General features: G+C 39.8%; 2 protein-coding genes across 4 annotated transcripts in view; one reads left to right on the top strand and one right to left on the bottom strand.

The window, feature by feature from the left end:
- nectin1a (nectin cell adhesion molecule 1a) overlaps positions 1-6,539 on the bottom strand; it is a 25,679-nt gene extending 19,140 nt beyond the window's left edge. Inside the window, exon 1 of one of the 2 annotated variants that reach the window (XM_014341072.2) lies at positions 6,060-6,539. In XM_014341072.2, the coding sequence (XP_014196558.1) occupies positions 6,060-6,117 (58 nt within the window). In that variant the 5' untranslated portion in view covers positions 6,118-6,539. The remainder of the gene's footprint in view (positions 1-6,059) is intronic. The other variant, XM_014341071.2, reaches the window with a different exon arrangement.
- Positions 6,540-9,866: 3,327 nt separating this feature from the next.
- Positions 9,867-11,647, top strand: LOC102293639 (thy-1 membrane glycoprotein). Of its 2 annotated transcripts, none has more exons than XM_042213499.1 (4): positions 9,867-10,030; positions 10,591-10,647; positions 10,757-11,083; positions 11,191-11,647. In XM_042213499.1, the coding sequence occupies exons 2-4, from the start codon at positions 10,611-10,613 to the stop codon at positions 11,286-11,288; spliced, it is 462 nt and encodes a 153-aa protein (XP_042069433.1). In that variant the 5' UTR covers positions 9,867-10,030; positions 10,591-10,610; the 3' UTR covers positions 11,289-11,647. The 2 variants fall into 2 exon arrangements, with proteins under 2 accessions (XP_042069433.1, XP_042069432.1); XM_042213498.1 differs by having other exon boundaries at positions 9,869-10,030; positions 10,559-10,647.
- The last annotated feature ends 98 nt before the right edge of the window (positions 11,648-11,745 follow it).

Genomic DNA, 11,745 nt, shown 5'->3' with positions numbered 1-11,745 from the left:
TATATATATATAATTATTAACCTGAAGCATTCTTCTTGTTCTAAATATGGAAATATGTAATATTTCAGCCATCACCTCCTATTCAATTTTAACAAAAGTGTTGCCAGTGAATGCAAGCTATTTCCCCGAAAACATATTGAATCAAGGTAAACACAGCTGGTGGAAGATGAACATCAGAAATAAAGAAGCTGTGTGTTTGCAGAATGAAATATCTGTATCACTATGATACAACACTGGCTGTCCAGTTTTTAGATAAATGAAAAAAATCATTATTAGAACTGCTGTTTCTTTGATTTACTGTTGACAAGAATTTGATCATGACAATATTAAGAATGTGTCTACGACAGCCCTTAATTTTTTATTTAATTTTTTTGTGGCCGTGGCCTGACAGCACGACAAGAATAAGTACAGGTTATGGAGTACATTTACTTCATGTAATTCTATGATATAGCACCTCAGAAAGGTAACAATGGAGCATTTGTCTTCAACTTCAGGTCAAAGCTTTTTAAAAGTAACAAATAACAGCTTGTCGCAAAAAAAAAATGCCACTAATGGCTAAAGAATTATAAACAAATATGTAAATGGAATTTAAAAGGATCCTAAAGTGACTCACTAATGCCACAGCATTTATCTTTTGGTGTGCTCAATCATATGTTAGCGCTTTGAAAAAGCCTGCAAAATCATGAAGAATGAAATGTGTGGTGACATTTATGTGAGCCAGACAGTTCAGGAAATATACTGTACCATAACTACCAGAGGGGCTGGGAAGCCAGCTATATAAGCCAGGAAAACTCTTGCACCCTGTTTCCAGTCATTATGCTAAGGTATGCTAAATACATTTAGGACTGGAAACGAATGTGGCAGCGGAAACACATTTCGAGTAGCTGTGACAAGAAATTATTCATGCCAAAGATAACAAGGAGTCTTTGCCTTAACTATACACTGCTTAACACATTTATTAGACCAACTGTCAAAAAAACAAACAAATATTTTAGAAATCTGTCACAAACTTGACTTTTAAGAAAGCCAAATTATGAATAAAGCACTTGCTAATACCTTAATAACACTTAATGGTGTGACATTATTATAAAGTTTTACCCAGTAATTCTATTTTAGCATTAAAAATATAATTTTGATTAAAGAGGTTGTGCATACTGGTAGGTTAACCTGTGGCATATACACTGGTGGTGGTGCCATGAAAAAGCCTGTGTCATGTCTGTGTGTAGGCAGGCAGGAAGAGAGGACCCAAAATGCAGGACTCACTGAGGCGGAAGTAACTCAAAACACACAGCTTTATTGCTGGTAAGAAGCAGAACAGAAAAACACTAACTAAACTGGAAGAACAGAATAACTAGGCAGGAAGGCTGGCTGGCAAACGGACACACAGAGGAAGCGAGGGTGAACAGACGTTAACGACGCGACACCGAGTAGGGGAAGACACAGACACTAAATACAAGAGGTGAACGGAGCGAAGAGGAAACAGCTGGGAGACACGGCTGACGCTGATTACACTGACGAGACAGGGAGAGCACAAAGCTGAACGCACTGACATAGGACACAGACCTACAAAATAAAACAGGAAGCACACGACAGACAGAGACACAGACTCGTAAACAGGCATAATGACGTCATGGACAGACAGAGGGACATACGGGCAGAGAAGACTAAGCACAGGCAACCTAAACCAAACATGAGGGCAAGATAACAAAACCTAAACCAGAAATAATCATCATCGTCATCATCATCATCGGATAACTAAAGAATCAGAATATAATTATAATCAAAACAGTATCACCAGAGAATAAGAACTAATCCATAATGCAAAAATAAACCAAAACATAAGAAACTCAAAATACTGGGTCGAACCGACATATAGTTTGCAGCTCCATGCATGAAAATGACTCCTTTTAGAGAAAAGGTTCCTGACCCCACAGATCTGCTTAATGTACCTATTATTCCTGCTTCTAACCCCAAAGATGTCGAGCAGTGAGTTTTAACCTGCTGCTTATCCCACCGCTTAAGATTTGCTCTTGCAGTTCACTTAACTGGGCAATTTTCTTTCACTGTTAATCAGATCTGGTTAATATGAGACAACACGGCGAGTAACACTGAAAAGTGTAATTGTAACTTCATCCATGGCGTGACCCACTTTCACTTATGTGGGATTATTTTTTAACACACACACCTCCCATTGATAGCACCCCCTACTGAGCTGAGCAGCTGAGCTCATTATGGGCTTAAGGTAAGAACCGATAGACCAACTTGACACACACACACACACACACACACACACCACACTCATATCTCATTTGCCCTACATCTCTCCCACGTTCCTCTTTCCTATTGCGTCCATTCACATTCTTCCATTGTTTAGAGTATGGGAAATGACCTCACAGCTCCACATGGCAATACTCCATAAACAGCACTGCATGGGCAACAGAAGAGCATGGGAAAAGCACAAAACAATAGCAATATTGTTTCACACTTGAATGTGCAACGTGCAGCCAGACCATGCTGGACCTTTCCCTCGCATCCTGAGTGGATATCCCCATCTTTCTGCGCCATTACGTGAGAGGCTAATTTGAACATTTTCTTGTATGTGTGACAATTCAAAATAGAGGTGCCTGCAGGTGTTGTAGAAGGCTTTTAAAAAATAAGGAAGAAAGGAAGAGTATTATCACGATCAATCTCTTAATTAACAGTTCAAGCATGAGTTTTATTATTGTACAAGTTGTTGCTGTAATTACTTTAAGTTCCTGTAAAAATGCTGATCTCTGTTTTCTTTAGAGCTGCCTTTTTTCCCCGTTGTTCCCTTGTCACAAGGGGTCGCCCAAACAGGTCGCTCTCCATGTTTGATCTGACAGCAGTTTAAACCGGATGCCCTTCCTGACACAACCCCAAAGGGGATTTGTGTCTCCGACTGGAAGTGACCCACCAACCTTTTGTAAGCAACCAGTAAAATACAGCCCTAAAGAGATTGCTAATTATTGAAACTCTAATTAAAACAACTCCTAAAGTCTGTCTGAAACCACAAAACCAATGAAAAACAATGACCTAATGTGACAATACATTAAATTTAAAGTACCTCTGCAGCAACCAGTAGCCATAAATCTGTAGTTATGGTAGCAGTAAATTATTTTACAATTTTGGTCAAGTTAAACATTCAATTGCAGTTAAACAACTTTCTGACTTATGGTTAACTCATGAAATGATCTCTGTGAATGACTGGTTCACAGAGATCAAACTCAATACCAAAGAGATAAAGTAACTACAAACATGTGTCTGAGAGTTTAAAAAAAACTCAGACTGATCTCATCACCTGCCGTGGTTCTGTTAATAAAGATTTCTGCAGTAAACTGCAGTGTTTTGCTACCCAGAAGAAAAAAACTGACCTGATGTGACAGAGGAAGAGGACAGATTAGCAGTTTAATCTTTAGGCCATCAAATCTGTGATTGATCGGGGATTATACACTCTATTTGTGTCTCTTTTTTATTATTGTATATTCACATTGTAAAATCATTTGACTGATTAAACTGGCAAAAGAGGAAAACCAAACTATTTCCCTCTCTCTTTTTGGGGGTTTGACTGACACTAAGTCCATTTTTTATGCCAAAATTTACTATAAAAAGTTCAAAATTTCAAGTCAATCAGATATTAAAAAACTAATATAGTGAGACTTTTAAAGAGGCCCTCTTTAAAAGGTAGAGTGCTCATGCACAGAAACACACAACACTCACACCGAAGCCTGCCTTGTGCATACTACAGGTGGCCTGACAGTAACATATATGATATGATATATGCCACTATATGTAAATTCACACAGCAGCACCAACAAAAAGGTTGCACAGCATCAAACTGACTTGTAGACCTCCATTTACTCCATTTACTAAACTGTGTGAGCTCCAGCCCATTTCTGTCTAATATGAAATGAAAAAACAACAACTTCTCTTTAATTTCCCCCCAGATCGATTATAAGCTCTCATTGTGTTTGTTTGGAATTTGTGTGCACGTGTGTTTGTGCGCGTGTAATACACACCCACACATGTTTGTGTCTATGCGAGTGTGTAATCCCTGTGGCAGCGCAGGAACGTGGAGAGTACGCTTGGCCGATGTTCAGCGGGCAGTTCATGAAGGATTATGATGGCTGCTGCATCTGTGTTTGAGACATGAAAGGAGAACACAGAGCCAAGAGGGGGAGGTAGATGCTGAGAAATGAGGAAAATATCTGTGAAGGAAGAGCAAATGTTTGAGAGACAATGGGGGACGGCGGGGGGGAGCCGTAATATTTGCAGACTCTAATGAGAAAGGGGTACACAGAAGAGAAAGGAAAAAAAAACTGGAGGGAACAGACGGGCTGTGTGTTTGTGATGGATTATTTTTGTGGGGTAGCGTCTGTGTGTTCCAGCTGTGGACAGTGGATTATGCTAGAATTCATGAGGATGTCTATTTGTTGGTCTCACTCAGCCTTTTTTTGTGTCAGTCCGCAGACACGGATTTCAAACTTTTATATTCCAAAAGGGGGGGACAGTGTGGCGACAGCACTCACATCAGCCTGGTGACACCCTACACCATCTGACAGACCTGCAGAGGTGCTCTGAGTCTGCATGAGCCCAGAGAAAAGACAGATACACTGCAGCAACAGTCAGCCGGCTGGGACTTGGCAGCAATCAACTTGTTACACCCTTCTGCTCCCTGCTCTAATCCACAGCTCTGGCCTTCAGCATGACAATCCTGCACACATGCACCAGCCTCATACTCACTAATAACACATGTATGCACACAGGAAAACTACTGCTCAGCTCACACAGGAGTTGGGGGGTTTATCACTGAACGAGCGAAAAAAGCAATCACAGCAGATGTCAGAGCAGCTCAGCGTCCATATGCAGCCACAATAGCTTTTGCCATTACGCAATATATATACCTCGGTCCCACCCACCCACCCTCTGCTTCAATATTACAAGACCACAACTCTTATGACAGCTGTATGTTTGGCCCTGGCTTAGTGTGATTACACCGCTGCACCTGTTACAGTAAAGCAAGAGTTACTCCATTCATCCAAACACATACACACATTTATATGTGGCACACTTTCTCCGCTGGCACCTGTGTTTTTAGTGTGATTGCAGCAGCGCACCTGCTGACATTGTGTACGACTTCCTGTGGAGTTGATCACTGCTGATTGTAGTTTGACAGATGAAAAGACTTAAACGGGCAGATGAGAGTGGAGTTTCAGGCTGTGAACGTGTCAATCACAGTGGGGAAAAAAAGATTCGGGGTGCAACAAATATGTCTAGATTATTTCTGCCTTTAATGCAACATGCAAACTCTTTATGATGCTATAATTAATGGTAATGGGTATTAATATATCCACCTGGTGTATACGCATACAAAAATGCACTAATATTTAGCAGAAGTAATAACCATCCACAACCTGGCAACCCAAAATAAGAGTGCATTAATAAAACAACAGAGATGTGTTAATTCTCTGTTTTATAAAGGGTTTATACATATCATAAAGCTCTGAAAATCATGTTAGTTCTCTATCTTTTGGGTTAACCTGTTTATATTAAATGAGGTTTTTTTTTTTACTTCATCCCAATCACTGGGATCGCCATAGAGCGGAGAAATCATGATTTTCACCTCGAGTTGGGCAGATCAATCCAAAAATCGGCAGTATCGAAACCAATGCTAGTATTGGTACTGAATTGATATTAGCATGATCAGTCCAGTACTTTATGAACCCTTTTATGATGACTGTGATGTACATGAACCTGAAATGTGTGCTTTAATGCTGTTAACTAATTATCGTAGAAAGTAAAAATCACAGTGATTTAGTAGTCATTAAACTGTGTTCAGAATTAGCAAATTGACATTGATTCATCTCTTAAATTACAGCTGCCTCTACAGGTTCAAAGTATCGGTTTTGGTGTCGGCAATACAGGTAGCGGATCGACATCAAAATTCGCATTATCACACAGCACTTCTTTCACCTGGTTGAGCAGAACCAGGCTCACATTAACATTAATTAACGGACTTTTGTAAAAGCAGAGTAGCTCACCTGGATTAAAACAAGCTGTTATCAGGAATATCCACACTCCAGCCTTTTCCATGCCCATGCCACCCTTGCCAGCGTCTGGCTGTGGCTATTAAATTCCCTCTGTTAACTTGTTTTACGCCTCCTGCCTCCCAGACAGCAGTAGGTTCGACTTCAGGAGCGTCTGTCTGAGTCCAGTCATGTATCCGAGCAAACAGCAGCGCACACTTCTGATTCACACAGTTATCCTGAAAAAAAGAAAACGATTTCTCAAACTTGCTCCGCACCTTTGGTCACTTTTCCTTTCTCTGCCCCCCTCTTCTAATTGAGGCTGTGACTGCGAGCGGAGCTGCGGCGTCTCTGTCCGACCGAGGCTTGGCGGGGATAAAGCAGCTTAACGCGTGGGCAGATTATTTCCGAGAGAGCCTACCCCCAGTCCCGCCTGACAGATATCTGCCACTGTGTGAGGGCTGAGCAGCGTAAACTGTTAGTGTGTACATCCTATTTTAAATGAGCACTCTCAGTTGACGCAATTAAGCGCTCGGACAGAAGCAGAGCTTCAGCAATTGTGGTCCGGGGGGACTTACCCCTGCCAACCCTCCTGTAACAGTGAGTTGAAACCTCACACATTAATACAGCCACAGTTACATTTGTAGTCTATACTGTATGCTACCTTTTGAATTAAGCAATCAGTTAATAATAATGGAGCCTAGGTTTTGCAGGAAAAAAATGTTCCAACTGATTTGTGCTGTCTCTTTATTTTACTTTATATTTTCCTGTATGTATATAAATATATATTTATATTTTAAGAAGGCAGACTTCTTCTAAAGTCTTTCTTCTTTTTCACCCATTTTAATCCAGTCCGTGTACTGTACAATGTATGGAACGTTCAACCATACAAAAGCACCTAACTCAGGGGATGAACCAGCGTTGTGTCCACACATAACAGGCAACTTAGCAAAGAACCAACTTTATGCATTTTGTTACTAACTGTCTGTCAAAAACACATCATTTGTTTCTCATTTCTTTAGTCAAGTCTACAAAAAAATGCCAAGATATCATAGTTTAACAGACACAAAATTGTATTTTCACATCAATAAGTTTAGACGAGCTATTAGCCAAAAACTTGGTACATCTCAACATGCAACGTGTCCTTACAAATTGGATGCATCTGGACCTTAAGCAGATCCATTTTCTGTTCACTGAAGCCTCGTCAGAAATGATCTTAAGGCAACTGTCAAGAAATCATTCTTAAAGAAAGGAAACAGGGAGAAAAAACAGGTGTGCTAAGTTCCACAAGGACTTATCTGAAAATCAGTGGTAGCAGGTCTTATTGAGTGATTAATCCAAATTTGAAACTCTCAGTTTAAATCATCATCAGTAGTTACTGAGGAGGTCAGGAGGGAGGTACAACAGTGAATGTCTGCAGCCATCTGTAAAGCATAGTGGAGACTCTGTCATTGTTTGAGTCTGGATGTAGTGTTGGATATCATGTCAAAATTGGTGGAATTATCCATGTACAAAAGTACTCCTAGAGTTTGTGGGATCATCTTGACAGAGAAGAAGACAAAAGGAACCAAATATCCAAAGAAGCTTTGAATGTCCTTCAAGAAGTTTTTTAAAACTGTGCAATAATAAATAAATGATGGGTGGCTTAAGAGTTTTGCACAGCATTATATCAGACAAGATCAAAATATAAACTGCTTTAAATCCTAGTAATTCATGGCGAGAATGTGAAAGACTAAATGGGAGACTGCGGCACCCACGGTGTGGGACGGAGAGATTTCGCAGGTCTTTCCTCCCCACTGCTGTCAGACTCCATAATAAAGACTTTAACTGATCAAGCACACACATCCATACATATGCAATAATACTAAGTGCAATAATCCTTTCTGTCATCGTTGTATTTTTACTCAGTTGTATATAGTATTTGTATTTGTATTCTATTTTTATCTTATGTATTATTTTTTTATTTTATTCTACTGTATATAGTATTTTATTTTATTCTATTCTGTACAGTTGTGTACTGTATTTATTCTTATTGTATTCTAATTTTTGCCTCATAACTTTTGCACTGTCCACTTCCTGCTGTGACAAAACAAATTTCCCACGTGTGGGACTAATAAAGGTTATCTTATCTTATCTTATCTTAAATGACTCAATAGTTTTCTGTCATATGTGAATATGCTGAAATACCCATCCCTGCATTATAGAAAATGACATAAACTAATTTTAACAAATTTTATTTAATGATAACATTAATTGTATGAACGAGTCTGCATCACGGTGAAATGATTACAAAATGAAGTATTAAACCCTTGCCTGTATGTCCAGGGTGACTGCTGCAGAGGGCAGCTCCAGAGAGGCACCCGAAATTGAATCTACAACATTACAGCATATAAGGAAGCAAGACTGAGAATGCAATTAAAAATTTAAGGGAAAGAGGCAGCACTGTTCTGTGAGGTCAATGCTTTCAGCTCATGCAGCTGTAAATGGACTATAGCTATAGTATGAATTTTAATAATCTGCCAGTGTTATCATCTGAGCAACAAGCAACCTGTCCAGATGTGTTCTTACAGCCTGGGAACTGCACAATCCAATGTGATCATGAAAACAGGCGAAGAGAGTAAAAAAGTATCAGAAAAAAAAAAGTTCATATTAGAAGTTTGATTAGAAGTTTCCTTATGTTTTTACTCTCTGAATATCAGACTGTGGATGATGCAGATGGCTTCCATATTGTCATTTTTACACAGTACTTTTGATATTTGATATGTACACAGATGATTAAATGAACATGGGAACCAACATGTAAATGACTGAGGACACCCACACTTAAAGAGTTATGTTTCACATTGTGTATTTGTTCACGTTTTGTGTAACCTTGGGATCATTTTACATCTCTTTAAACTTATTTTTGTACTCTAATATTAGTTTGATGTCTTTGTAGTTACTTTGTTACTTGCTTTTAATTGCTTTCCATCTCTGCTCATTTTGCATCACAGTTTTTGTCTCACTTCGGTTATTCTGTATCTGTAACAAATCTTTGTAGCTTTGTGGTCATTTGCACCTATTTTTTGTCCCACTTTTATCACTTTTTGTTTCATTTGGATCATTTTTACTCTTTTCTTTGTTGTTTTCTGTGTTTTGCCAGTGTTTTGTATGACATTATGTGTCTAATATCAGTTGTTTTACATTTCTTTGTAGCTACTTTGTGGCAATTTAATATAGCGTGCCCAGCAGGGCCCTTCACAAATCAGTCTCCATATCAGTCCATATACAGGAAACCCAGCACAGTCACGTTAGAAGCGCACTATATAAAATCTGCATCAGTCTGTGCAATTCCTTGAATTGGCCTCTGGATGGAGACCCTGAGTCACTGTAACTGGTGCTAGAAATTTCTAGTGTGGTGTGGGGTGTATTTGTGTGTCTTTTTGTGTGTGTGTGTGGGTGTGTCTGTGTGTGTGTGTGTGTGTTCTCTCTATACTGCAAAATAATTTGTGTCGTACCTCTGTTCAGTACAGTAAGGTTATAGTCATATTCTTGTTACATAAAACGCATTAAAAGAATTATTCATCATGTTGAAAGTCATTAATGTTGCAGAAGAGTAAATCAGACAGAGAGTACAAGATAACAAAATGAAGGACAAATTAGGAGGAGAGGACTCAGAATGTACGAGAAAAGTGAGATGACCGGAGGAGGAGACTCACTGTCCTCACACTGTGCTGGTAAAAATGATGACTGAGTTTTTCCTTTCCATGCACAGACAGCCTGCCCACCGATGTCCTTCGTCAGGCACTGCAGAGGAGAAAGACGAATCAGCACTCTCTCTTCAACCATCATCCCTCCCACTCTCCCTCCACATTTCTGTGCTGCTCCATCTCTTCTCAGACTTGTCGGGCTTTGCGGTGCAGCACACTGAGGTGACCTCCTGCAGCTCCACAGCCAGACGAAACCACGCAGGAAGAAGCTGCTGCATCATTCAGCCTTGGCAGGAGGTAAGACCCCAAGAAGATGTTCATCTGCACCTTCAGGGACTATATGTGAGGACTGGGTCACTGGATGGTACTAGATGAGCAAGACTGTGGAAATACCCAGATTATGATAGCAGGCAAAAGCTGCGAGCAGAGATAAACAGGCTTTAACCTTTAAGATTAAAATGATAATGCTTGTGATAATGATAAATATGAAGTGTTTCAATGTAATTGGAAAGGCATGAGAAACAGTTTAGCTAAACAAACAAGGGAAAACCAGAACCGTGTCATCCTCTTTTTATTCTGCATCATCATTAGATTTTGCCACAGATGGATCAATTTGTGGATGTAGGCAGAGGACAGAGCATTTTAACCTTGTTTTGTTTTTGTTTTTTAAATCAAAATCCATACTAGAAATATTGTTATGACCTCACCCAACCTGACCTCATATGTACCCAGAGAGCCCAACCCACAGAGATCATAATACAATTTGATGCGTCACTTCAAGCTTGTTTACAATTTATGTGTTGCTCTTTCTTTCTTTGTCCTCAGGTTTCCTCTTTCTTCTTTTTTTTTGTTTAAAGGTGGATGGGACTTTTTCAACATGCTTAAGTCTCTATTTGTATATGGAGTGTTGGGAGGTGAGAAACATTTTTAGGAAATATTACTGTCGAGGAGGGAAAAAAGCACTTGAATGCTTAGGTTTGAAACTGCTTCACAAAGTATGTAATTTTGTGTTTTTTGTCCCAGTGATGCTCATTCCAGTAAAATCTAAGCGTATGACCGTGTGCGTGGAAGATGATGAGGAACTGAGAGTAGACTGTCTGATCGAGCCCAAGCCTAATAAAATCAACACCTATCAGTTCTCGTGGTCTATCGGACCCAGGCAGGAGACCATTAACACCAATGTGTCCGGTGAATCAGCAAATAACTTGTTCAAAGACAAAAGCAGAGTGGAGGAGCTGGAGCCCGTCGGCTACAGAATGACGCTGTCCGACTTCAGAGATAAACTCTCAGACAACACCACCTTCCTGTGCAAAATATCTGGGCAGGGTGAAAACATCACTCTTCAGAAGGGTAAGTGTACTGGCAAGTGCGCATGTATGGGTGGATCTGAAGCAGTGGGCATGAGGGGAAGACAAATATTAAGAGGTCTGTGTGAACCCACTTTTCTTCTTTGGCAGATAATATTCTCAGCTGCTCAGCTGTAAGCCTGCTTCTGAAGAACTCCTGGTCATGGATGGTCTACCTGCTGCTTTTCTTCTATCATACACACAGCTAAGAAAGCTATTTTACAGAAAACATACAGGCTAGTGCACGAGCACACACATCTAACCCATCTCTGCTTTTTGTCTACGTCCACAAACATCCCTTGCATAAAAAACGCTGAATAACATGCTGCACAGATGTAACCGTCTCTCTCTGTCTAATCTTTTCTTCCAAGAAGCACTGAAACAATATTGGAATGTTTCCAGTAATAATGATGACTCGATATGGTTCAACATAAATATTTAGCGATTTGCTATTTGTATGCATACACAACTGTACTCTGGGTAAATATTACTATTATTGTAAATATTACTTTGGAAGATGCTGCATTTGTTTCCTGTGTTTTCAATAAAGATACAACTTAAAACCTGATTCTAATTTACTGTGAAGTCAGAGCTCACTGGACGGAGATAGAGTTTGAGATGAAGAAAATGGAACATGTGTGTGTGTGTGTGTGTGTGGGGGGGGGG

This window comes from Haplochromis burtoni, unplaced genomic scaffold, assembly GCF_018398535.1.
Source record: "Haplochromis burtoni strain Fernald_Lab_line unplaced genomic scaffold, NCSU_Asbu1 Contig_447, whole genome shotgun sequence".
Classification (NCBI taxonomy): domain Eukaryota; kingdom Metazoa; phylum Chordata; class Actinopteri; order Cichliformes; family Cichlidae; genus Haplochromis; species Haplochromis burtoni.
Note: the sequence above shows the minus strand (reverse complement) of the source record. Positions and strands in the feature narration are given on the sequence as shown.

Excerpts from the sequence above, each read along its gene's own strand:
- LOC102293639 (XM_042213499.1), top strand. The coding sequence starts at position 10,611 with ATGCTTAAGTCTCTATTTGTATATGGAGTGTTGGGAG. Across the intron at positions 10,648-10,756 it reads TGTATATGGAGTGTTGGGAG|TGATGCTCATTCCAGTAAAA; the intron begins GTGAGAAACATT and ends TTTTTGTCCCAG. Across the intron at positions 11,084-11,190 it reads AAACATCACTCTTCAGAAGG|ATAATATTCTCAGCTGCTCA; the intron begins GTAAGTGTACTG and ends CTTCTTTGGCAG.